This window comes from Heliangelus exortis, chromosome 2 (assembly GCF_036169615.1).
Source record: "Heliangelus exortis chromosome 2, bHelExo1.hap1, whole genome shotgun sequence".
In the NCBI taxonomy this organism is placed as follows: domain Eukaryota; kingdom Metazoa; phylum Chordata; class Aves; order Apodiformes; family Trochilidae; genus Heliangelus; species Heliangelus exortis.
The window spans coordinates 4,917,246-4,943,968 of NC_092423.1; the positions used below are offsets into that span (position 1 = coordinate 4,917,246).

At 42.1% G+C, this 26,723-nt stretch overlaps 1 protein-coding gene across 3 annotated transcripts in view; it reads left to right on the forward strand.

Annotated features, from left to right (window-relative positions):
• The window catches only part of CRHR2 (corticotropin releasing hormone receptor 2), a 144,497-nt gene that overhangs the window by 112,820 nt on the left and 4,954 nt on the right, over positions 1–26,723 (forward strand). For all 3 annotated transcript variants that reach the window (XM_071734607.1, XM_071734608.1, XM_071734609.1), the window contains 5 exons: positions 395–455; positions 6,990–7,062; positions 20,254–20,339; positions 21,461–21,596; positions 23,220–23,261. In XM_071734607.1, coding sequence (XP_071590708.1) covers positions 395–455; positions 6,990–7,062; positions 20,254–20,339; positions 21,461–21,596; positions 23,220–23,261 — 398 coding nt within the window. The remainder of the gene's footprint in view (positions 1–394; positions 456–6,989; positions 7,063–20,253; positions 20,340–21,460; positions 21,597–23,219; positions 23,262–26,723) is intronic.

Sequence of the window (26,723 nt, forward strand, 5' to 3'; positions counted from 1 at the left end):
AGTCTGGGAGAAAGGACTTGGCTCCATTTTTGTGTTTATGCCTGGCAAGAACATAGGGGAAAATGATGGGATATGAAAAGTGATCAAAATTGCCTTTAACTCATCCAAAACTGTTCTGATGACTTATATACAAATACAAATATATATATGCGTGGTAATAATGTCATTAATTTTTCTAAGTGGTACTAGAGTTTTCTCTTTTTGAGAAGATTTTCTTACATATACATAAAGAAGTCTTAGTAATTGCAGTGTCTCAAGTATACCAAGGTAGGACCCTATTTATTTAGAGTCTTACAGGTCATTAACCAAGAGTCCTCACACAAATCTGAATGTACCTCTGTATTATCCATCCACACATGGGTTGTGATTAACTCTTGATTTTTTGTCCTTGCAGGTATTCCTTGCCCCATCATCATTGCCTGGGCCATTGGCAAACTGTATTATGAAAATGAACAGTAAGTGATGTTAATATTTGTGTTTCTGTAGCTCTCTACATAAATTAAGAAATTCCTGCAGGGTGAACTGGTAATTTAGAATGAAGGATGATTGATAGGAAAGAGGAAAACTCAAATCACCTCTATCCTAATTCAGGACATCTCAAATTTCAGAGAGCTACCTGAAAATACCTTTCCCAAAGATCCTTGCCCAAGGTCTGAAGCTTTCATTTGATAACTTTATACATGATTTGCAGCCAGGATAATCCCCTTCAGTGGGAGTTATGCTTGAGTAAGACCTTGATCAAAACTCCAGTTGAGTGCTAAAGGGTTTTAGTCTTCTGGGTCTGCAGAATTCAGCCTCCAGTCTGCCAAGAACACTCTTATGGCAGGATTTTTTACATTTCTGGTTTTTCCAATTGGAAGCAGCTGGTGCATGAAATTGAAAAATATGGGAGATTAAGAGGTACCTATGTTTTGGGAATCCTTCCCCCAAACATCAGTACTGGTCAGATATAGATCTTGTACTTTTCAGTTAGTTTTGGATCAATGTCTGTTGTCTGGTACAGCTCCCTTCCCTGACCTTAAAAATATCCTTTCTTCTCTGAATCTGTTTTTTACATAGCACTGGGTGTCTGTCTGTAGTGCAGGTGATGAAATCTCAGTGTCCACCTTGCTGGTGTCTGCATCTGCACTGATCTGGGTTCTCCTATGATCAGCTGTGATCAGTGAAAACATTAAATGAAGTCTGGGGTGCATTCCTTCTCATCCAGGAGAAAATGTCCAAAGTAGGTTGGATGAATTAGACTTAAGAGGCACTGTATCCCCTGATTGGTAGGAAAATGGATAGGATGACTGCCTGAGATTTGGGCATCCATGCTGTAGGATCCTACCTTTATAGGCTGGGGCAATTCCACTCTCTCAAGCCACAGGGCATAAACCTTGGGTTATCCTTTGTCATAATTAGCTACTTAGTACAAATTAAACCAGCATAGCAAATCCCCCCAAAAAACTCCACAAAGTGAGTCTCTTGTTGTGATTTCTCCTGGGGCTGCATCTGAACAATATGCAATTTGCTTTTAATTTCTGCATACTGCTGCTTATGATTTTTACTAAGACAGCAAGAAAAGAAAAGACATAAAGGCTGGAACTTTGCCTTACTTAACTTCTTTAGAGTGTTCAGGATTATCCGGGAAGAGAAAAAACAACCCTCAAGAATGCTGAAACCAGTGTTGTTTTCTCTCTCCTTTATCTTTAATGGTGACTTTGAAGGTGATAATCTAATTCCCAAGAGTTACACATATTCAAGGCCAGGTTGGATGGGATTAGAGCAACCTGGTTTTATGGAACCTCCCCATGCAGGGAAGTTGGACAAGGTGATTTTTAAGGTCCCTTCCAACCCAAACCTTTCTATGATTCTGTGATATTGGAAATCACACAGACATCTTGTCCAGGTAAATCCTCCCTGGATGATAAACTCAGATAATCAGATTTCCCTGCTTTCTGTGCTCACAGACTGTCTTGAAGGATCACAACATTCTGGATATGCTTCATGGTCAGGCTCCATGTAGTTCCTACCTTGCACAAAGCAGGGCAGTGTGGCTGCTGCCTCATTGTGCTGAAGCAGCATTTTTAGCTCTAGAGCTTAAATAGCACAAACCAAAAATAACCAAAACCTGTGTCTTGGAACCTGGAGAGGTAAAGCACCACATCCTTTAATAATAGCAGTGCACATGAAACATTTCTGTTGTGAGCTCTACACCAGGGTTTGAACAGCTCTTTTTGGAAGGCTGCTCATCACTCCCAAAAGCAACAGTGGAAAGTAGAACCCCAGACAGAAACATTCCACAACATCTGTGGTCCTGCTGCACACAAGGTGCTTGGATGGAGAAGCCACTGGATCAGCTGGTGATCAGCTTTCACCACCTCTGTATCCCTTCAAATGAATGTGAGAGATTCTCCCCTTGACATTTCATAGACATGAAGACAGATGTTGTGTATTTACCTGTTTCTAGCAAAGGTGAAATGGCCCAGATCCTGCACAACAAGGGAAAAGGGGATAAAAATACAGTCAGGAGGGCATGAAAAGCAAAGTGATCCTGTTTGGTGTGCAGAATCCCCAGGCTGTTCCTGTTGAGCCTTGACCAAAGGCAAAGCTCTTGTAAATGAAGAGCTGATAAGGCCACTAAGCTGTAAGGCAAAGGTTATTAAATGAAATCTGCTTTAGATATTTGTAGTAATGTCATATGCAGAGCAGCCTCAGTCAAGGAAATGAAGTGAAGCAAAACAAGAGATTAATAATTTGCTTATGTCCTTCTGGCTCTCTCCCAGCCTGAAAGGAACAGATTCTGCTGAACAGTCACATGTGGAGCACATGTTGGAATGGGCCCAGGTGAACATCTCTGTGAGGCTGAGTGTGTATTAAAGTTACTTATGGCCTCTTTTCCTCTCCAGTCCATGAGCTACTGGGACAGTTTGGGCTAAATTTTGTGTGATTTACAGAATGCTTTCTCTGTGCTGGGATACTGTAGGAATCATGCCTTTAATCTGAACTTTCTAAGTGTGTGCAAATACAAACAGATGAGACAAAACTAACCCCTCACTTTGAGAAATAATTGCTGTCAGGATACTGGAGCATCTCTTGTGTGGGAGGCTGAGAGAGTTTAGAATGGAGAAGAGAAGGCTCAGGGGGATCCTATCAATGAATTTAAGTATCTTATAGGAGGGTGTGAAGAAGGTGAAGCCAGAAACTTCTTGGTGGTGTCCATCTGAACATCAGAAAACAACTTTTTACTGTGAATGCTGGAAGAGGTTGCCCAGGGAAACTGTGGAGCTCCTCAAAAGCCAGCTTGGCAGGGCTCTGAGCAGCCTGTTTCAGCTGGCTCTGCTTTGAGCAGGGGGGATAGACAAGACAATCTTTAGAGGTCCCAGCCAACTATTCCATTCCATTCCATGAAAACAGGCTGCTCTCCCCAGCCAGCCTGGGTGTTATGCTCCATTTACCTTATCCACGTGTTATTCCCCCCATGAGGTCAGACCCAGAACACTGAACACATGCAGAAAACATGTCCTCTCCTGCAGCTTCCAAGATATCCCAGCAAACAGCTCAAAATTCAGGACAAAATGGGAAACTTCTCTTCTTCAGCTGAGAGTCCACTCAAACTGGAGCTCCAGCTCATGGAGGCTCAACTGAGGTTCAAATTATGTAGCAAACAGCTCAAAATTCAGGACAAAATGGGAAACTTCTCTTCTTCAGCTGAGTGCCCACTCAAACTGGAGCTCCAGCTGCATGGAGGCTCAACTGAGGTTCAAATTATGTAGCTCATAATGTGTTAAGAGCTCAAAACAGCACACAGGAAGAGTCTTGAGAAAATACTTCAACCAGCTTCCTAATTTTTTCATTTTTGTCCTTACTAGAGACCACGTTCTGCATATTAAAGCAAATATAATTGCTTCTATGGCAAATATCCTGTCTGGGGTTCTGCAGTTCTTTTGGAAGTCTGCCCAAAAAGAGCACTATTGAGTCTCAATAATAATAATAATAAGTAAAAAGCAAAACACCAACACCATTCAAATTGATTAGTAATTATTGTAAGAATTCCATTGATGGACAGTTGATAATGGGGAGAACATTAGTAAGATCTAATTACAATAATCATAAAATCAGTGGTGGTTTCTGTTATATAAAGAACTATTAGAGAACCATGAAGCATATTAATTACAGCTATTCAGTAAAAGTGTGTTTACATCTCTCAGGCTAATCAGAACTGTCTTCCTAAATTGTTCTTTTCAGTATTCAGGGAGTGTTTGTTTATTCTTTCAGAGGTAAAAAGAGGTTTCTGCTTTTGGTGTTAAAGAAGTGTGCAGTGCTGATTTCAGTGCTGAAATAATGGCTTACATGGGGCTTAAAGTAAGAGTTTAGATGGGAGCCAGAAAAGTTTCCAGTATCTCAGCTAATGGCCCAGTGTGAACAGTTAAACTGGGAACATGAAATACAGCTAATCAGATGCAGACATGTGGAATGACACTGGCAAATTTGTCCTCTTTCCCTTACTAGCCTGGTTTAGTGGGAATATTAGAAATTTTAAGATCACAAATCTATTTTATAGCCTAATAAGATTAACACTGTTGTGGAAAAGAATTTTTTTTTTTCTCCACTAAATCCTGAAGCATCCATCTCCCATGGCCATATCTGGGTCCAGCTTTGGCCCCAGCTGGATAAAGGTGTGAACCTACAGATGATGCTTCACTCAGTGCCACTTTGCTCTAATTCTGGGCTTCCCATAATAAAGATCAGAATTTTGCTCTTCATTATGGTCTTACAGTTAAGGAATATTTAAATTACAAGGAGCAACGAGCAGCCTTTGCCCTGGAACCTCATTTGCACTCCACCAGCTCTGTTCCAAATTCTCTGCTGAATTTTTCTAGCCTTCTAAATTCTGCCACATGCCTCAGCCTGTTTCTTATTAGTCCCTCTGCTAGAACAGCCAGCTTCCCAGAAACTGCTCTTCCATAACAGCTCTTGGTTCTCTGTCTTTCAAGCAATATATCATAGTTCTCCCAAAATGCCCTTCAAAATGTTCACTCAAATATAGGTCTTGCAAATTCTGGAGAGTTGTGTTTCCTGCCTTGGCATATTTTGCAGTCCATTTTTCTTCATAGCTTTCCATCTCCATAACAAAAAAACCAGAAAAAGGCAAATAAATCTGTTTCCTTCATTTATGGCTGCCACAGGGATTCTTCTTGGATGGTAACTTGGCTGCAGGAAGAACCTTATTCCAAATCTTGCCTCTCATCACCCAATTTGGGAAGATTATTTGCAAAATTATCAGTTTACAATAATTAACAGTCGGTGCACCAGGGAATAACAGAGATGGTTTATATTAATAAAATATTCAAAACCTTCTGATTTATTTGGAACTTAAAAGATGTAGAAATTGAATCAAGAAGAGCAAAGCAACTGTGTGACAGTGAATTATTTTCCTAGACATCTGCTGCATATTTCACTATTTTTGTACATTCAGTCCAGTCAGAGCAGTTTGCAGTGGGCAAACAATTTCTGTTTCAGCAAGCAACACATTCTGGGGCAAGGTTTTGGGGGTATTATGTGATTCAAGCCATCTGAGCTCTAACTTTCCTTATCTCAATCTTTTTCCTTTGGATTCATGAGGCTGTGTCATACAGACTGTAACTTCTTTGGGGCAATAGGTTTTATTTCTTGAATGATTTTAAAAGTGCAAATCTGCACCTCTCTTTATGGTCTCCTTAGCTCAAGAATCACCCCTCTTTTCCAGTCTCCAGTGGCACTAAGCTTATCTTTTCTTGCAAAGCAAATACAAAGTAATTTTTTCTTGTTATATGGTACCCACAAATGGGAAGAAAAGTCTGAGATCCTTGATCTACTTCCTAAGGGATCAGGAGCTCCAATGGCCCAAACTTTCAGGCATGATGATGGCAAAGTTGCTTCTGCTTGGTGCAACCAGCCCTTGTGGCTGTATCTGCAATATTAAATTAGCTGGGCCTGGAATAATTCCTTGGGCCTGGAATCCAAATGTCATGGAGTACTTAACATCCATATTATTAAAACCTCTTGGCCATCAAACCAGGGCAGTTTGTGGACTTTTGGGAATGGCCTCTGGCTCATGCTGGCTCCCAATCCGCTCCCCAGGGATAGTTTGGGAGTTGGTTATTTTTTGGCCTGGGTCAAAACTGTAACAAGGAAGATGTAATGGTGTAAATGACTGAATCCAGGCCTAAGCCTGTTGTCTTATTCATTCATTGACATAAATATAGCTGATTTATTACTCCCAGTTCAGAGAATGAAGCCAACATCACCATGGGTCACTGCGGAATCAGAGGCTCAGGGGTTGTGTAACACAGCAAGGAGAGAAAAAATGACAATTAGTGGCAGTGAAAGTTGAGCCAGCACCCTGTCACACATGTCACTTCCAGGCTCTCTGCTCATTTGGGGTCCTTACATTCACTGGTGCCTTCAGTTGTTGGTGTCCTTTTGGTGATGTGGCATCAGGTGCTTCAAATGATGTCTCTAATGCAAGCTGGATTTGATGGTCAGCAGCTTGCTTCAAATCCAATGGAATGAACTCCTTATTCATCCAGTATCTTATTTAAAATAGACAGCTTGAGACATATTTGTTGTATGTAAAAGATCTTTTTTTATGAAATTAAAATGTTGCTGGACACTGCAATAGATAATATTTTTTTTCTTCCTTACGAACAGTATTTCTTTCATCCCTTTTTCAGACCCAGCAGGCCACATCTTCTGCATCCTTCTTATAGCAGGTGCTCACATTTCTTGGTAACATTTATAAGGGCAATAGCCAGAAATGTAATGGGAATATGAGTGGTCTAGTGGGAGCTCAGAGCTGTGTCCAAACAAGAGGTGGCCTTGGAGAAGAAAACTCAGCCACTTAGTGATTATGTACATGATTAAACAACTTGGGGAATAAGGGAACATCTCTCCATGGTGTCCTTGGTATTAAAATCTAAAAGAAGTGCATTCCTCTTTATAAATTATTTTCTTGCTTTGTCTTCCAGATGCTGGTTTGGAAAAGAGCCAGGGAAATACATTGACTACATCTATCAAGGCCCAGTGATTCTTGTTCTTCTGGTAAGCATGAGTGTGGGTGGAGGGACACTGCCATCCCTCACTGAGGGATAATTTGAGAGGCACCTGTGATGTTCCACATTTCCTATTAAGTAAAATAAAACACAAAGAGGGTGAAACACCTTCAGCTGCTCTCTGAAGTTGCCACAGTAGCTAACACTGTAAGTCAGGATTGCACTGATCTGGTTTGGGCTGTTTCCTTGAGCTTAGACCATTCTTTCCTCCCCCCTTTGTGATGCTGTTTGCCTTATCCCTTCTGATCAGTGTTTTGGAGATGTGGGAAGGAAAGATGTTCAAAAAGCAGGAGGTACATGTGTGTTTGGTTGGTAGCTTTCCTGTTGTTAAGTTTCTTTTTCAGTGCTGCCCACAGCTAACAGGCTGTGCATCTGTGCACCCAATGCTCTGTCCCCAGTAGGCAGAGGAAGATGAAAACTCACCCAAAAACCATTTTAAACCTTCAACTAAAATGCATTGATGCTTTCCCAGAAAATAATGGGTGTGGATGGGACAGTGCTGAAACAAATGATCCTACTCTTACACTTTTTTGTGGCAAAAGCCACCAGGAAAGAAGGAAAATTAGAATTCAATGGACTCAGTGGGGTCCCCTCTCTCAAGGAACCAGAGATTGATAAATCTGTCTCTTCTACCACTCCAGCACCTCTGGAGAAGGTGTAAACACTTCAGAGTAGGCAGGTACTGCCAACTTTTTCAAGGTTCAGAAGCCTTGAGCTCTCACCTTCTCAGTGCTGTGCCTTTCATGTGATTCAGCATGAAAAAAGCTTTTCTGTTGCCTAGGAAGGCAGCTACTGCTCTCAATGTTTCTCAACTTGGAATCAGGAGAGTTCATTTTGGTGTTAATTGTTAAGATGCAGCAAAGAGATCAGACTGTTTGTAGCTGGGAAAAAAAAAAAAAAAGGTAGTAGGAGTCTGGTTTTATGTAAAAATTATTTTCTTCCATTTCAAAGGAGAGAAATTCAGTGGGTGTGATACACACAATATAATTGCATGTCACCAGGGGAGCCATCCAAAAACCCAGTCTAACAGTAAGTTGACTCATTGATTTAGAGACTCATTCACAAACAAATCCTGTTTAGACAACACAAGATAACAGGTTTGCAATACTCAGTGCATTTAGTTTTCACATCATTGCCTGGAAGTCTGTGAATCCAGCATAACCCCTTTGGTCAACAGGATCTGTAAAATCCTTGGATAGCATCTCAGGTGGATACCACACGATTTAGTCATGAAAAGAGCTGTGTTCTCCCCAGAATGTCACTTTCTATTTAAAGACCCCAAAGAGGCACAGAAAACTGAGGTGCAGTGGGAAGCTGCCTCTTTATATGTGGGCTCTTAAATCTGCTTCTAATATAGAGCAGCCTTGAGACCCCCTCAAAACTGAGCCAATAACTCTACTGCCCTGAGCTGAGGCTGAGGTTGTGTGTTGAACCTTTTTACATTGGCCTGTGCTTGAGCTCTAATTAAATCTTTAATGAGATAACAACAGTAATTGCACAGTGGGGAGGAAAGCAGCTGATATGATTTGGAGAAGGAACATAAGGGCAAGTCCTTCCTTCCCTCTCCTTATGGTGACTTCCATCAGAAATCACAGCTGGGAGAGGAAAAGAGCTCCCTGGAAATACAGCCTGGCTGTCAAATCTGCAAGCTCCTGTTACAATACACTCCTGATTGCTAAAATGTGCCCTCATCCTCTTTATTTTTCTAAAATGAGAGCGGTCTTGTGTTTGTGATTACAGTGCCCAAGTCCACGGTGTGTTAGGCAATTTGTCAGCCTCATTTTCTGATCCTCACTCAGATAAAAGGCAAAATCCTATAGAATGACTCAACAAGGCCAAGTGCCGGGTCCTGCACTTTGGCCACAACAACCCCATGGGGAGCTCCAGGCTGGGCACAGAGTGGCTGAGAGCAGCCAGACAGAGAGGGACCTGGGAGTCTGGATTGACAGGAAGCTGAACATGAGCCAGCATTGTGCCCAGGTGGCCAAGAAGGCCAATGGCATCCTGGCCTGGATCAGGAACAGCGTGGCCAGCAGGTCCAGGGAAGGGATTCTGCCCCTGTGCTCAGCCCTGGGGAGGCCACAGCTTGAGTCCTGTGTCCAGTTCTGGGCCCCTCAGCTCAGGAAGGAGATTGAGGTGCTGGAGCAGGTCCAGAGAAGAGCAAGGAGGCTGGGAAGGGATCCAGCACAAGTCCTGTGAGGAAGGGCTGAGGGAGCTGGGGGTGTTGAGGCTGGAGAAGAGGAGGCTCAGGGGAGACCTCATCACTCTCTACAACTCCCTGAAAGGAGGTTGGAGCCAGGGGGGGGTTGGGCTCTTTTCCCAGGCAACTCTCAGCAAGACAAGAGGGCACAAGAGGTCTCAAATTGTGCCAGGGGAGGGTTAGGTTGGACATTAGAAAGAATTTCTTTCCAGAGAGGGTGATCAGACATTGGAATGGGCTGCCCAGGGAAGGGGTGGATTCTCCATCCCTGGAGATATTTCAAAAGAGCCTGGATGTGGCACTCAGTGCCATGGGCTGGGAACTGCAGTGGGAGTGGATCAAGGGTTGGACTTGATGATCTCTGAGGTCCCTTCCAACCCAGCCAATTCTAGGATTCTATGATTCTAAAAATTGCTTATTATTATTGAAGGCACTGACCTTTTCAAGGGTGCCCTGAGAAATGCTGGGCTAAGGGCACTGAAATAGGGTGTCTGCCATGTACTCAGGGCAGCACAGCCAAATATGACCCCCAATGTGTCAGTTTGCCTCTTTGATGGGAAAAAAAGTCCTGCTTTCCCCTTCCCTCCACTAGAAAGATGAAGACACAAAGATTTCAAAAAATAGTCCAACTCTGTGACCTCTTTCAGTCACAGCTAATGAGCTGGATTTGAACTAATGAAGAATTGAAATATTCAGCTGAATTTAATGCTTTATGAAAGAATACATATATATATATATATACAGGACTGTGTACTGCTGGAAAGATAAGAGAGACGTGAAGGTTACGAGAAGAAATTAATGTTATTAATGTTAATGAGGGCTCACAGGAAGCCCTAAAAGTCTGCAAACTCCATCAGATTACAGTTCCTGTCCACATGTGGGCACTCAGCTTCTGGCAGGTAAAACTGGTTTCACCTACTTTAGGTAGTTAAGGACCAAGTTTCCAGTGAAACAGCTCAGTTTAATTTTTGGTTACCTGTTAGACAGAGGCAGCATCCCGGTGTGTTCCAGAGCCATCATTATGGCTCTTGGCAGTGTGATTAGAGTGGTCTTGTGAATATCTTTAGTTCTAGAGAGATGAAGCCCACTTCTACAGATGCCAAATCTCTTGAAAAGATGGGAGGATTTTGTCTGTCAAAAGTTATTTCCACTGGTTCTGACTTTTTTTGCCTTTATGCATAGAACTGCAGCAGCACAAGGTAACACCAAGAAACAGGGCATGAAGGAGTTCCAAATTTCAACTGGGATATAAAGGCTGGCCCAAAAATAAAGCTCATGGTAGCAATCATGGTAAAGATCATGGTAGCAATCCTCAACTTCATCCTTGAACCTTATTATTCTTTGTTATACCTCAGGGGACAAAATGTTTGAACAATGCAGGAGAGAGATGTGTTTGATTGCTTTCCTACTTGTCTTTAGAAAAAACTTGAATATTGAATTGGGCTTGAAATAGGGAAATCATTTCAGAGACAATTTCAGAGGCAAAGGAAATCAGGTAGAGATGCTGATATGGAATATTGGGTGAGAACCTTGTACTTTTAACAACAAAAATGTGAGGGAGAAAGCGTCAGTAATCATCCTTCTTTGTTTCATTCCTGAATGGATTCTGGCTTGAACATTTCTCAGGAGAGATTAAACCATCCAGTACATTAGATGCTTAGAAATTCAACTTCTGATTGCACTAGAAAAATACACTCTGATAGATATTTTCTATTCAAAGTAGCATTGGTTTTGTTGTTGTTTTTTGTTTTTTTTTAAATTCTGGTATTTTTCCTCTTTCCTCAGAGATGTGTTTTAATCATACATCCCTCTCTGAAGGTAAAGAAGGGGCAAAGGGTTGAAAATATATGCTAGGAAACTGTGTTTCAGACTGATTTTATTAAGACAAATAGATTTTTTGTGTGGAATTTTAAATGTAATGCCTGAGAAACCATGAGAACACAGCAAGACCAGGGGATCAATCTCAGCAAACAGGCACCAGAGGCATTCAATAGAGCTGCTTTTTTGTCTCAGTAACTGCTCCTGTGAACTGACCCCAGGTCTGAACTGCCCTCCAGTATTTCTTGGAGTGAAAATGGTGTTGAATTTTCAATTTTTTTAAAAAATCAGTATTTAGGTTTTTTTCTAACATTACATCTAGATGTAATAGATTTTTTTTTTCCCCTTTCACTTGAGAACAGTTTCCTAACCTCTGCTTTTTGGGTCTTGTTGAAAATAAATCACCCAAGTCAATTAACTGCTGGGATAAGCAGGTCTATCAGCTGATAGGAAGACCTGGAGTTCACTTCTGTCTCTGCTTTCATCAGCTATTTACTTTTGAACAAGTCAGATTGCTGATCTAGGTCTCCAGGCATAAAGCAAGCTTAGTGGTACTTATCTTCCCTTGTAAAATGCTTTGAGATCCCTGGATGACAAGTGTTGTAGAAGAGTTAAATGTCCTTAAGAAGATGGACTCATCCTCATTGCAGGGTGGAATTTTGCTCAGGAGGTGGCTGAGACATCTACTGAAGTGGTCCTCATGGTGTGCTAATTACTAAGGATGTAGCATTTTTGTGGTGGGGAGATAAAAGCTTTCCCACTGGGGCAAGATACTCAAGGTGTGAGTATCTTTTTCATTTTCCCTTGCCTTCCTATCTGACTGGCTTGTCTTTTTCCTCAACCACTTTATTTTTCCTAATGATTTTTTTTTTATTTTTTATTTCCTTCTTTCTAGAGATTCCTAGTTTTTCCACTGCCACCAAGGTTATAGTTCATGACCTGCAAACTCTTGGCATCCTTCTGACAAAACTTTCATCATTCTATTCAATGTTTTGCAAGCATGATGTCATTGCTACACATAGGATAGGGATGGTCTGGTAATTTGATTACTGTCCACGCAGAATTTATCTCTGATTCTGCCATCATTGCTGTTACTCTCTTCCTGTTGTCCATATTTTGTAGCTGTAGAGTCAGTAGTGTCAAACAAGGTGTCCAATACCACTTACACTCCTGCAATGTCTCCTTCTTTTTCTAATTCTCTTTGTGAGATGTCCCACAGCCAATAAGAAACTCAGATGACCAACAGAAATTGCCCAGAAAAAAATCTCCAAAATTCATCTTGTCAAGTCTCACTCAGAATACTTTCAGATAAAAAAATCCCATCTCATCAGTGAGTTGAAGGATTGTTCCTCTTTGGAGGAAGACTCTGTCTTGAGTCTTCTCTTTTGGTTCTTACTGCTAATAAGTGGAATATTCACAACAATATTCCTGTGTTTTGGGTCACCTGGGTTATTTTCAATGTGCTGGTGTGATGTGTTGGTTGTTGAGGGTCTGTCACTGCCTCCAGGCAAGGACTCTTGGTGTGACATTGCTGGTTTTGCACAGGATGTGTTTGGTGGTGTTGCAACACCCAGTGTGTTCCTCGGCTCATCAGGTAGAAGAGTTGGAGAGAACCCCTTTGGAGTCAGATGTGGCTGAGACCCTGTGGTCAATGCCCTGAAATGTGTCTCTTCCATAAAGCTTTTTGTATAGAAAATGTGTAAAGGGAGGCAGAAGGACCAGCAGATTGGTAAGAGGTTCACAGACAGGGTTGTAGGTCTGGAAAAAAGGCTGTGGACCTGCTCCTGCATGGAGCTCTGGTAAGAAAACAGCATGATCCCAAGCAGGGCTTGGGCTTGGGCTTAGGTGACAAAGGCAAAGGATGTGGGTGCTGACACCTGACACAGACATGAGGGGAGGAAAATGTCTGTTCCTTTACCATTCTCTCCTTTCCCCACCAAAACATGATTCCATCCCCTACAGTGTTCAGGATGTCTAAAGTCCTGCTCTGCTGGCCTAAAGAGAAGCTGGGAAGTTTCTTCCACAGCTTCCATGGCCATCCACCACCTCATCCCTTGCTCTTAGCCACATCTCATGGTTTCTGATCAGGTAGCACTTTGCTGCATGCCAAAAGGAGTCATTGTCACCTTTGAAAGGGAAACTTTTGTTTTGATAAAAGACCCTGACAGAGAATAATGGATGACTGTATGATAAAGGAATTAAAACAAGGGATTATTCAACTGGCAGACCATTCATTTGAGGTCAGGATGACAGGACATAATGCTCCAGCAAAAATGACTGCTCTGATGCCAATTTGTGTTACTTAATCCTGGGGTGGATTTTACTACATGGCATAAAAATGCAAAGTCTAAATAGAAAACTATTTACATTTCCTGGGAGTGCAGAGGAGCGAGCGTTCCAGGAGCACAGAAGTCCAAGCTTTCTGTAAAATATAAAATTGGAATCCCAGCAGAACAAAGCAAGCTAAATCCTAGTTTCACATTAAACTCTGAAAAGAGGAGAGTTTAGTGACTTCCCACTGAAACTCCTGAGCTTAAGGAAAACTGCAAAGAAGCCTTCCCTCTTTTGTGCAGCTGGGAATATTTTGGTTATTTCGTCTCATAAAGGGGATAAATTTGCTTTGAACTTGAGGTTGGTTTTTATGACAGAAAGTTTTTAAAATTGAAATCTTTCACTAAAAAGTTTCTTCTGGTTCATAAATGCTTCTGGGTTTGTCTGTTCACATTGTAATTGATTGGTGCCAAAGCAGATGGTCTGAATGCTTTTTGGATCACCAGATTATAAATGAATTTTTATCTCAATTCAGGAATGGAAACATTGAACTTCCAAAGCAGTGACAAGATCTGAAAACTACTTTTTTCCAATCTGTCATTGGAGAGGGTCTTATTCCAGCAATAAGGATTTTCTGAGCACATCATAAATAGAAGTACAAGAATAAGGAATAGGATGGTTTATTCTGTCTTCAAGACCTCACCTTTGGATTAATTTTGTCTATGGTTAAATATCAAGGGGAGAATCCTTAGTTTTGTTTTCCATTGAGAAATAGTGTATAAACAGAAATCAATGAAAATATCAAGTGAGATTAAAGGTAAATAAAAAGGATACACTGCCTGTCATCATTATTTCTCTTAAATGTCCATTCATCAGTCTCCATTTGTAGAACTGATGTGTGGGGTTTGCTAGAGCCCCAATAATAACAGGAAATTCCTTGGAAAATAATTGTGTACTTTGCTAGAAACAGACAGAGGCTCTTTTTTAGGAAAACTCACTTTGCAGTAGTTAGATATTTCTTCCTTTGAAACACTCTAATGTATATAAGGAGTAAAGACTTGAGGCTTCATCTCCTTTGCCTGTAACTCAGAATCAATCTGGTAGTCACTAGAACTGTATGGATTCTCTCCAGCTGAGAAAATAGCTCCATTTTCATCTCAAAAACATCAGCTTTTGCAGGCTGTTTGCCTGCTCCCTGTTTCATTCCCAGATTTTATCTTCTGTCCTTAACAAAAATCATCCCCATGATCTGTGGTATCAGGCCCATTGTAGAGAAATGGACAATAAAAATCCATCTGATGATGTGGCAAAATTGATTTTCAGATTAGATCTCTTTGAGTGCTACTAAAAGGTCCTAGTGAGCCAAGTGCCTTTCTGAAATGAAGGGGTGTTATTTTAAAAGAAATCATTAAAATTCAACACTGAAATTTGTGTCTAGGAGGCAAAAGCAGAAAGGAGTATTTTAATGTTAACACATTTGCATCTTTTGCCTTTTGCTTGCTAAGTAGTGCCATGAAGAGGTTATTCTACTCAAGTCTTAAAGATCCTCAAGTAAAACCTTAGGAGGCAAAAGAGAACCTTTGATGTTGGTGCCTCAAAACATTTTTTAAGCTTTCATATAGTAGAATGTCACAGATCCTCAGCTGATGCAGCCAAATTCAGTCAGTTGAAGCTCAGGTGAGATCCCCTGAGATGATCTGAAGATCACTGGATGATTTCTGTGGCCAGCTGGTTCAAGTCTAAGCACCATTTATCCAAACCACTCATTTAAAGTAAGTCAAGCAAGCCACTGTTGAAAAGTACCTGTTCCTTTCCTCTGAATATAAATAGACCTGGGATAACCAGCTTCCTTGAAGTCATCTAAAATTCTGCTTTTATTATCCTCACTGTGTGATGCTATTGCTATGTAGGCAGAGATAAGTGACTTCCCTTTTCTCTGTTAGGTAGCTGATCTAGAGTGGGGAAAAATTACTTATTCATTTTCCTGAAGAAGCCTGGGGGATGGAGCCTGTAGCAGGAGCTTTGTGCATAACAAGCCAAAGGCTGCTCTCCCATCCCATTCTGAACAAAGCAGCCCTGTGAGAAAGTGGAAGACCAAACTTTGAAAGATCCAAATAGATTCAAAAGCCAGAAGGAGATATGACTGATTTTTCTAGCCTTACTTTATGCATAAAACAGGCCTAGGATTCTCCTGACCTACTGATTCTCTTTGCATCATCTCTTGGGCAATATCTGCCTCATTTTTCTATTGCCTTCCAGCCAGCCCAGGATGCTCTCCTTCCCCTTGACCCATTCACCAGCCCTTTTAAAAGAACAAAACTCTGGCTTGCAGGGAAAGACAGCTCAAATTTTGATGTTATTTTTTTTCCATCCTCCTTCCATCATCTCTTGGAATGGGTTTCTCTTTGCTTTTCAGGCAGATTTATTTTCTTTTGTAATTTTCTTCCCTCCTCCTTGCAAACTGCTGAAGTGTAGCACTCCCTGACACTGGGTGTTGTAAACATGAGACCCAGAGGACAGTGAGTTAATGGGTTAGACCCATTCAGGAAGGTGCAAAGCTCACTGAGGCACAGGGTCTCTAATCCCTTTCTCAAAGCCCTCAGAATTTCCTGGTGCTGCAAATGAGGACCTTGTGCTTGGGCAGTGTCACTGTATTTTTGTCCTCACAATTCCCATTTATACATCAGGGTGATAGATGACTGAGTGCCAGGTCTGCCATTTGTTCTCAGGTGACTACCAGAGCTTTGTCAGGCATTTTAAATTTATTTATTAAATGTTAGCAAAATGTAATTTTGTGAGTATACGCCAGGTCTGGGGTATGGACCACTTGAAACTTGGGACTTGAAGAATCCAGGGGAGTTTGGATCCAGGTTTGCTATTTACAGAGCAGCCATTTAGGACAATCAGAACTGGAAATAAACCTTACATTTCTGCAGGTTCATTTTCTCTCTCTTAAATGTGTTAGTTGCAGTGGTGCATCCACCTTCCCATATCTACTCAGAACCTGGGCTGAGGTTGGGAACCAGGGGAGCTTCCAGCAGCTCCTTACTGGAGCCATCCCTGTGCCCCCCCTGCTTCCCAAACACCACTGCACCAACCCAAGGCATTAGGTAAGGTGGAATTTGGATTCAGTGTTTCTGGAACTTTAGATGAGCAGTGGGACAGATTTTTCTGTAAATTCCAGTTATTACTGTAGACTGAAGGCAGCCAGTCATTAGCCAAAGAAATCTTCTTCTGTTACTTCATTTTCAAAAAAATCCCTTCAAAAAAGATCCCTTCACAGCCTCCTTGCTCTTCTCTGGACCTGCTCCAGCACCTCAATCTCCTTCCTGAGCTGAGGGGCCCAGAACTGGACACAGGACTCAAGCTGTGGCCTCACCAGAGCTGAGCACAGGGGCAGAATCCCTTCCCTGGACCTGCTGGCCACGCTGTTCCTGAGCCAGCTCAGGATGCCATTGGCCTTCTTGGCTACCTGGGCACACTGCTGGCTCCTGTTCAGCTTCCTGTCAATCCAGACTCCCAGGTCCCTTTCTGTCTGGCTGCTCTCAGCCACTCTGTGCCCAGCCTGGAGCTCCCCATGGGGTTGTTGTGGCCAAAGTGCAGGACCCGGCACTTGGAATGTTGAACCTCATCCCGTTGGGATCAGCCCAACTCTCCAGTCTGTCCAGGTCCCTCTGCAGAGCCCTCCTGCCTTCCAGCTGATCCACACTCCAGTATTTGAAAGCTTGCACATCAAAGCAGAACTTTGGGAGAAAGAAGGGACATCAGTGTCAAAAGGAGATGTTTGCAAGAGCATCCATCTCGTTGACAAGCACATGACCTGCAACACTAATGGAAGAGGCAGAGTGACAGCCACTCTGAAATGCAGGCTTGAAATTACTGAGTATGTCTTCAGGTGGATCTCAGTGCCACAAACTTCATAGAATCATAGAATCATAGAATCATAGAATTGGCTGGGTTGGAAGGGACCTCAGAGATCATCAAGTCCAACCCTTGACCCACCGGTGCGGTTGCTAGACCATGGCACTGAGTGCCACATCCAGGCTCTTTTTAAATGTCTCTAGGGATGGAGAATCCACCACCTCACCGGGCAGTCCATTCCATTGCCTGATCACCCTCTCTGTAAAAAAATTCTTTCTGATATCCAGCCTAAATCTCCCCTGGCACAACTTAAGACTGTGTCCTCTTGTCTTGTTGAACACTTTGTCCCAGATGTCTAAGGATATGCAGCATATTCAAAGCAAGACCTAGGAAGAGGACTCAGGGAGAGTGGCTGATGCCCCTGTTCTGCTTCAATGTTACTCTCTTTCTAGAAAATTGAATAGAAATAGAAATAATGTCCCTAGCAGGCTTTCTTCTGACTCCTGGGCGTTCATTAAAAGTAGGTGCCAAGATATCTGCCTTCCTATTGCTGTTTTAGGCAGCTGTGGTCTCTTACCAGCCCAGTGTCCCATGTACCAGTGCCAGCTAGGTGACAGTGCCTCAAATGCCACTTTGGATTATGCTTGGACAGTTGAATTTTCTCCCTGGATGAGGTTTTCATTGGGATGTTCAGCTTTTGGTGTTACCCAGCACACAGGGAGCATCAAATGAGACAGTGTTAATGCCACCAAGCAGAGGAGCAAGGCAGCTGCCACCAGGGATCCAGCCAAACATCCATGAAAATCTAGGTGAGAACTATTGATACATCCCTTCTGCACATTGTTTTCCTTCTGCAACCCTTGGATAGGGGGAATTTAGGGAAATGAGTAGGAAAATGAAACCTTGATGTATATAGAATGGAAGTATTTATAATGAAGCAAGTCCCAAAGTTTTCAGCTGGCAGTTTTTCTTTCAGACAGATGAATCACACTTCTGCAATTCAGTTTCAGAGAAGATCAAAATCACTAATTTTTCTGATGTGGCCTGTGTTTATTTGAATTTCCAGTTCCTTGCTGTCATATCAGACTACGACTCATGGATCTTAAAATGCTTCCTCCAGCCCATTTCATCACATTAATCCCATGTGATCAGTCTCACTTATATTTAGAACTTGTCCTTGATGCAGACTCTATAATTCCATTTAACACCTTCCATTATGATTGCACAAGTGGCAAGTTGTAGATCAGTGCCTTTTTTGCATCATAAGAAATAACCCAAACCTGGCTCTGAGCTGATGAAGAACTTTAGGATTTATTAGCAGAATTTCCCAGTCAGAAGTTTTCTTGCTGTGAAGGACTCTCCCATCCACCTCCTCCCTCACTAGAAACTTCCTGAGCATTTCTCTTTCTATCTTGGAGGAAAAGGTGCAAGTCAAACCAGTAATGGGAAGCTGCTTTTGTCTCTAATAAATAAAGAACCAATTGACTTCAAGCTCTTAAATATGACAAAGACAATTCTACCAAGAACAAGCATACAAACTGCAGTTTTAGTTATTTCTTACACTCCCTGAGGCCCCACTCTGCTAAGAAAATAATTTCCCAAAATGTCACAAGTGAACTCCTAGGGCAGCATTTTTGTATCTCACATAATAAGTGTTCAATGAACACGATTCCCCAGCCTGCCAGGCTCTATTCAGGTGCTCACTGCACCATTTGTTACAAACAATGTTACATTAACTGCAGGGAACAAGGTGATGGATGCCAAGGCACAGGATATTATTGAAATATACCACACGTCATGGAAGAAATAAAAAAAATAAAAAAAAAAAAAAAAAAAAAGAAAGGAAAAAGAAAAAAAAGAAAGAAAGAAAGAAGAAAGAAAAAAGAAAGAGAAAAGAAAAAAGAAAAAAAAAAGCATATTTTTCAAACACCTTTAATCTGGAAGCTCTGCTACCGTGTCCAGAAACAGCTGGAAGTCAATCACAGAATTGTTCCACTCTGAGACTGCAAAATGCCAGGATCCCTGGGACTCTGGAAGTGTTGTGTGAGATAAATATCTTCTCTCCAGCTTAGGTTGTGACCTCAGCAGTCCTGAGATAACAGCTCTGTGCTTCTGACAGTGCACACTGCTGGCAGATTCATTGAGACAGATCAGTCTGTTGTAAGCTGCCCTACTTTACGTGTTGAAAGCAACCCAAAACCTGCTCCCAGGTGCCAGATCCTTCTGCTGATAAATCTACAAATCTTCTTTTCAGTGGTTTTTTTGTTTTTTTTTTTTTTAGTCTTTCCTGTTTACACTGAAACTTCTGTAAAAAAACCTCATTGGCAGATGCTGCAGCAACAGTAATTAGAGCAAATCTCAACTCTCAGTGGTGAGATTGTAGCAGAAGCAATAATTACCCAGCTCAGCAGATTAAAAGGGGAAGTGAGAAATCTATCATCTCACCTTTAAAAACAGTGGAAAAAAAAAAAAAAATTCAAGCATGATTTATCTGCTCTGTTTCAAATGTCTCTTGTAGGGTATTCACCAAATCTAAAGGGAGTCAGAGCAGTGTGAGGAGCTCAGCCAGGTCTCTGCAATGCAGTTTTGTACTTTGGGTCCAGGGAACCCTCCCTAACTATTACAGCCTGTTGGGAAAAGGAGGATGGTTTCAAACCCCTGCCATACCAAGACAGCCCAGTGCTGCCAAATTCTGCCCTGGGTGAGCTGAGCCAGAAGCAGCCACACAAATCCCAGCCTTAGTTCCTTAGCACCCAGGGAAGGAGTAAAAAAGAGTGAAAATAAGTTCTTTGTGGGGACCATAAATCTGGTACTCCAGCTGCAGTGCTGTTTTGAAGACATGTTGGATATTTGATGTATAATCTGATCTTTTTTAGTGAAATTGAGTCTGTTGCAGCCAGTGATAAAACCAAGAGGCTTTTTTCCATCAGATTTGAACTGCAGTATGTGCCTTTTAAAGTGTGGCAGATCCTTTAAACCACTGTTTGACTCACTGGTCTTATTTTATTTTTTTTTTCTTTTCTCTTCCAGATAAATTTTGTATTTCTATTTAACATAGTTAGGATTTTAATGACAAAGCTGAGAGCTTCAACCACTTCAGAGACAATACAGTACAGGTAAGTCAGCTGCTGCTTCTTGTTCTTTGTGTTTTAACAAAAAACTCCTGCCTGCCCTGTCCTTGTCCCATCTTTGTCTTTCCAGATGCCACCATTGATTTCTGAGGTTCTCTTTCTTATCCCTTAAGCTCATACAGCTGGGAACACAGTATTTTGTTTTTGCAGGCCCATAAAAGCATCACTATATTTTTTCTGTCCAATTTAATGCCCAAACCATGCACTGTGACACCTCCCACAGCCCCCAGCCTCTCTGTCTTCTTTGGGCTTCCACATGCCCCAACACACATGTGAAATTTCCCCCTTCCACTGAAAGCTGAAGGACTTAATGGCAATTGAGGACAGGAACTTTATCAGTTTCTATACTGTATTTCTATATTATATTTCCAGATCATATAAAAACTGATAAAATATCATTTTACTATATTTGTTTTATTTTATATTTTATTTGTATAGTTTTATAATATTGTATTTATATCATATAATATAGCATACCTGCTTTCAGTGGTGGGTAGCCCATTTGTTCAGCTTATTTGTAAATCAGGGAAAACACTAAATAGAAACACATAAAAATACATGGGAAACACTCAGCTCATATCTGTACTCAGGAGCAAGGTCATTACTGAGGATTACTGTGCACAGACAGGTATTGAAGTAGAGTTTAATACCTGTAAATATTAAAGTTTCTGAAGTGTAGGGTGTGGGAATCAAGGGCACCCATACCAGTGGAACCACTCAGTGGTTTGCATCATGGATCTGAGCCTTACATGAGCATTAACTTTATGTGGGGTGCTTTGTGGGGTGGGTCAGGTCCTGAGCTGCCTGGCTGTGCAACCTCACAAGCACTGGGAGACAGAAAAGAGAAAAAAAAAAGAGATGTTTTGCCCAGGGCAGCAGAAGGAAGGTGACCTGGCCCCTTCCTACAGACTTAAATCAGGGGCTGAGTTGTCTTAAGGGGTCCCCCAGGTTCCCTCACCAGCTGATATTTCCCTCCCCTCTGCATTGCTTGGCCACTTGTCCCCTCTCTCCACTTCAGGAGTGATTTATTTGGATTGGATCAGTAGTTCAGGTACCACAGTTGTTCTTTCTTGTGTTCACTGATGTTTTCTGTTTCCTCTCCTCAGGAAGGCAGTCAAGGCAACATTAGTTCTTCTGCCTCTGCTAGGCATCACCTATATGCTTTTCTTTGTCAACCCTGGTGAAGATGACATTTCCCAAATTGTATTCATCTATTTCAACTCTTTCCTTCAGTCTTTTCAGGTAAGAGAGCTGATAGCAGCTCTGGCTGAAAGGATCCTCAGTGCTTTCCAGCCATGAAACTTATGGTAATGATGTCCCTGACAGAAATAAGAGCTGAAAAGAGCTCAGTTTCATTTATGCTTCCATAACAGACACACAGGCATGTCATATGGAATGGGGGATCTGTGTGTAGCAGAGGGATAAATCTCTCAATATCAGCACTGTGTTCAGCCTATAGCTTCAGCTCCCAACCTGGGCTCCATCTACAGTCAATGGAGAGAGACAGAGATGAAGTTTCATCCTTTTCTAAACTGCCTGAGGGAGGATGATGAATCACCCTCCCAAGGTACCTCTCTCTCCACAGTGAGCTAAAACTTAAATTAGATATTGCTAAAACAAAGGGAAACAACAGCTTCTACCTGCTAGACATGAAGTGTGTTGCCCAGCCTCTCACTCTGGCTCCCTGCAGGGGTACCAAGACTCAGCCATCAATGGAACCAACAGAGCTCCTACACTATCTTCTCCCTCTCCTGAATTTAGTAGTTCTGCCAGGATTTTAAAAGGCAGTGGAATGGGGGTGATTGTCTCAGCTTTCTGGGTTTGGCACAAAACCAGAAGTGACTGAGGACCTTTATCCAAATATTCCTGCTCATGTGATGTCCTCCAGCTGGGGTGGAACTGGGTGTGACATTCATGTGTTATCTGCAGCAACAAGTGCTCTGATACCCAGGATATCAATTTAAATATACAGCACACTTGCTGCCAAGCCAGCTCCAGGGTTATGGATTACAAAAGTTATGAGCTTTGGATTACTGTTTTTACTGATTGCATGTTTAGCTTTGAGGCCTAAAGCATCCCAGCAGGAATATCCTACATAAAAAAATGTCCCTTTTCTTCTGTGAACAAAGGAACTGTAGCCTTTACCAGTGAACCATTCTGCGTTTCTCATTCTCCTAAAATAACTGTATTTTTTTATCTGCTGGTATTCAACCTCTCAAAAGATGCTATACTGCTTGTTTTATTGTTAGTGTTCTGAAGACTTATTTAAGAAAGAAAGGGAAATCTCTCCTTTATGCTGACAAGAATTGCAGTCCATCGCTGAAAGAAAAAATGGGTAGGATTCCACTCAGAGGCTTAGAGAAGGAATTGTGCCATCATCTTTTCATCTGAGCTTTCATTACAGTCCTTTAAATCTTAGCAGTCACCACAGGGCTCCAGTCACTGCTGTCAGTGGGTTCCACAGAGGAATTCAGTTTGGATGAGCATCAGCAACCTGATGGGACACTTGCCCACACCAAACCATCTCGGCCATTTGACCACCCCCTTGTAGAGCCTGAGACACCCCCTGAGAGGGTTCTTCTGCCACTTTGAGGGGACAGCTGGAAGCTGAAACAGGTTTTAGCCCAGCTGAAAAGAGGGAATCCCCTCTATCAGTGGAAGAGCTGTCTGGATTCGGGCTCTCACATCTCACCTGGGAGCTGCAAGACACTTAGTATTTTCTTACAAAGCTGGAGGGTAAAGATTTCATCTGTCTAGAAGTGGATGAGCTTAATAAAACCACCTTTTTGCTCAGGATAAAGCTCAGACCTGATTCTGTGTGTCAAAATACTTACCTAATAACTGACTGCTTTCTATTCTTTCCAGGGTTTCTTTGTGTCAGTATTTTACTGCTTCTTGAATGGTGAGGTAAGTAGCATCTCCTGCTGTCAGTGTAATTAATTCCTGGGAGGTGAAACCTCCTTGAATGCCTGATTATAGGGATGTGAGATGGTTTTACATGGGGCCAGAGTCCCAACAGCCTATTGCTCTTGAAAAGTTTCTGTCTGCTTTGTTGAGAAAAGTTCATCAAATTCAGGTTATTGCCTGGGAAGCCAGGGCAGAGAAAAAGAAGACTTCTCAGACTGTAAAATTGTTTTTTAAGACTTCTTCGAAGTTTCTCATTAATTACAAATATGATTTCCAGACATGCATGAGCTTTACTTTTGAGTTAGCATCCTGGAACCATAGAATGAATGGTTTGGGTTGGAAGGGACCTTAAAGATCATCTCATTCCAACCCATGTGCAGGGACACCTCCCAAAGCCCAGGTTGCTCCAAGCCCCATCCAACCTGGCCCGGAACACTTCCAGGGATGGGGCAGCCACAGCTCCTCTGGGCAATCTGGCCCAGTGTCTCACCACCTCATAGTGCAGAATTTTCTCCTAATATCCAAGCTAAATCCTCTTCTAGTTTAAAACCATTCCCTCTTTTTCTATCACTCCATGCCCTTGCAAAAAGTCCCTCCCCAGCTTTCCTGTTGGGCTCCTTCAGGTACTGGAAGGTGGCTCTAAGGTCTCCCTGGAGCTACATTACCAAAGCCTTGGTTGTCAGCATAGCAAAAATATCTTTTATTACATGAAAAGAGTTCAGTTCCCTCTACTGCAGATACAGTCTTTCAGATTTTCAATATGAATCTCTTCTGAAGCTGTTTAAAATAAACTGTTGAGTGCCATGGATGGACATGAGAGGCTGTTGGCATTGGACTCATTCATTTGTCAAAATAACTTATGGGGAAAAAAAAAAAAAAAGTGGGATTTTTTTGGACACAAGGAAAATCTGCTAGCACTAGAGGGCAAAAATAAATTTAATTTAATCTGAGTGGTAAAGAGCATCTCTGGACTTCCAGGAAAGCTGCAAATGAGAGTTTTCTGAGAATTTAAGATGTTATGAAAAGTGGCATATGAAAAATATGAATGCATTTGAGTTAAATGTCACTTAAAAAAATGAATCTAGGTTGTGAACCTTTTTTTCAATAACTGCCAAAATCAAGATGCTCCTTAAATTTTTTTTCTATCAACTCACAGATCACAAGAGTGAATTTAATTTCACATAATAGTAGATTATAAAAAATAGATTTAAGATGGAGAGGGGTCTTTTGGAACAAAGATTGATATTATGTCATGAAGCTGTGCTGAAGAGAATATGTTTTCACAAAACACCAGATGGACAGTTTTTATTGCAGTTCACTAAAAAATCTTTAGGTTTTTTTGTTGTTATTGAAATTTATTCTACCTAGATCAGTGTGCACGTAGCTTTCCTGGTATTTCATCCTTATGTAAGTTTTTGATGAGTATTTAGATCCATAGAAACCACTTAATCATCACTTCAGGCACCAATACAAGCAGATGAATTCAGTCCAGTAACTGAATTTGATAGCATGTGCTTAATTAAAGCCTGTATTTCAAAAGGATGTTTGGTGTGGGATTCATCTTACCTTCTACCCATTGTCCTGAAGAGGTGCATAACCAGCAAGACCTGTATCTGAATTCATCCTGCAAAACATGAATTTTCTCAGCTTCTATTATGTGGTCAATATCAATAATCAGCTATAAATTAACATTTTAAATGGAAAGCAATTAGCTGGCTTGGAGAGAAACCATAACCAGAGAGGAACAGAACAGGTTACTGTCAGGGTTTAACACTGCCCTGGCAATTAAAACGAGTAACAGACGCTCTCTATTAATCTCTCTCTCCTCCCTGATAAAGAAAGGAGAGAGAATAAGGGAGAGAGACTGATGGGTTGGAAACTAAACTGCACAGCTTTAATGAAACAGGAATGATAAATAGGAAAAATTACTAAATCTATACAAATCTACAGGAAAATTGATCCCAGGTTCCTCCCCCCTTTCCCCCAATAACTCTCACGTCACCCCCGAGGCTGCAGGGCAGCCCTGGGAAAGTCCAGGCTGGAATCCTGGGGTCAGCAGCAGTTGGGAGCTGGAGGCAGGAACACACAGATTCAGGCTGGGATGGATCAGGAGCACAGGCAGAGGAAGGGATGGAATCCTCCCAGGATGCTGAAGCAAACAGGGACAGGGGAAGAAGGGGAAGCAGGAAGGACAGGAAGCTGGCTTGGCCCTCGTGATCCCTCAAATTTCTCCTGAGGATGAGGTGTATGGGATGGAATACTCTGTTTGGTCAATTCTGGCATCTCTCTTGTCCCTTCCTCCCCAAAGGAGGGGTTCAGGTGGGACCTCTTTACTCCTTCCAGAGGGCAAAAGGTTCCTCAGAGCTGAGCAGTGTCCCTGGTTCTGCAGCCCATTCCCAGCTGTAACTATAAACACCCAGAGTTATCAGTCCCAGAGCAGCCACTGTCTGAGAAACTTGCTGTTCATTTCAGCAAGTGCAGCCACTTACAAGAGACTGAGCTGAAAGCAAAAGTACCAGACAGAAAATCACCTTTATCCTGGCCCAAACCAGGACAGTTACTTACTGAGATGGCACTGTAAATTCTTCTCACAACAAGGTGCAAGGCAGAGATAAATGTGTTTTGGTTTGGTTTCTTGGTGTTGGCCCTTTACCCAGGCACCATCTGTCTCTCAGACCCTATTAGGCTCAAAGTGCCTTACTTTGCTCTGATCATCTGGGGAGGCTGCTCATGGTAATGCCAGCAATGAATGAATCACCACTCAATGGTTAGTCACCCACCTTGCCATCACTCCAAGCAGACTTCACATTAATCATTCTGAACCCAAAGGGCATGCATTAAGCATTCCTTCAAATCACTGAATAAATATAAAGGGGGGGAGGGAGGGGAGGGCTAAAGTTTAATGCCATCTCCCACAGCAATCGATTTCTGAGCAAAGTGTCAAAAAATGTGGGCATGAGTATTACTCCTAAATGCCACTGAGGACCTCTGGTAAATACACAGCCAACTGGAGGGATGAAACCTTCCCTTTGGGACCACCAGGCAGCAGTCAGATTACAGGATTGCAGTCTCAGTACCCATCTCCCACACCCTGATGTGTTCTGGGAGAAAATCTCCTTCATTGCTGAGATTCTTGCTGGTCTTCTCAGACTGGGGTCCTGCCAGAGAGAAAAAAATGAGGAATCCAGGCATAATGCCAGGTAGCACCTGGTCTGAAAGTCCCTCCCCACCCCACCTTCCTTTTTACTACACCACTACCAGAGCAGTGCACAGCAAAATCCCAGATCCTTGCTGACTGCACTCCTGGCCACCCTCTCTAGTAGCTGGTTCTGTTTTTTTGTGGCCCAGAAATCACCAGCATTTGCTTAGACACCAAAATATGTGACAATTTTTAACATCTAGTGACAACTGCTCTATCTTCTCCAACAGGTATACGAGAGCAAAATTGCACTGTTGTAATCT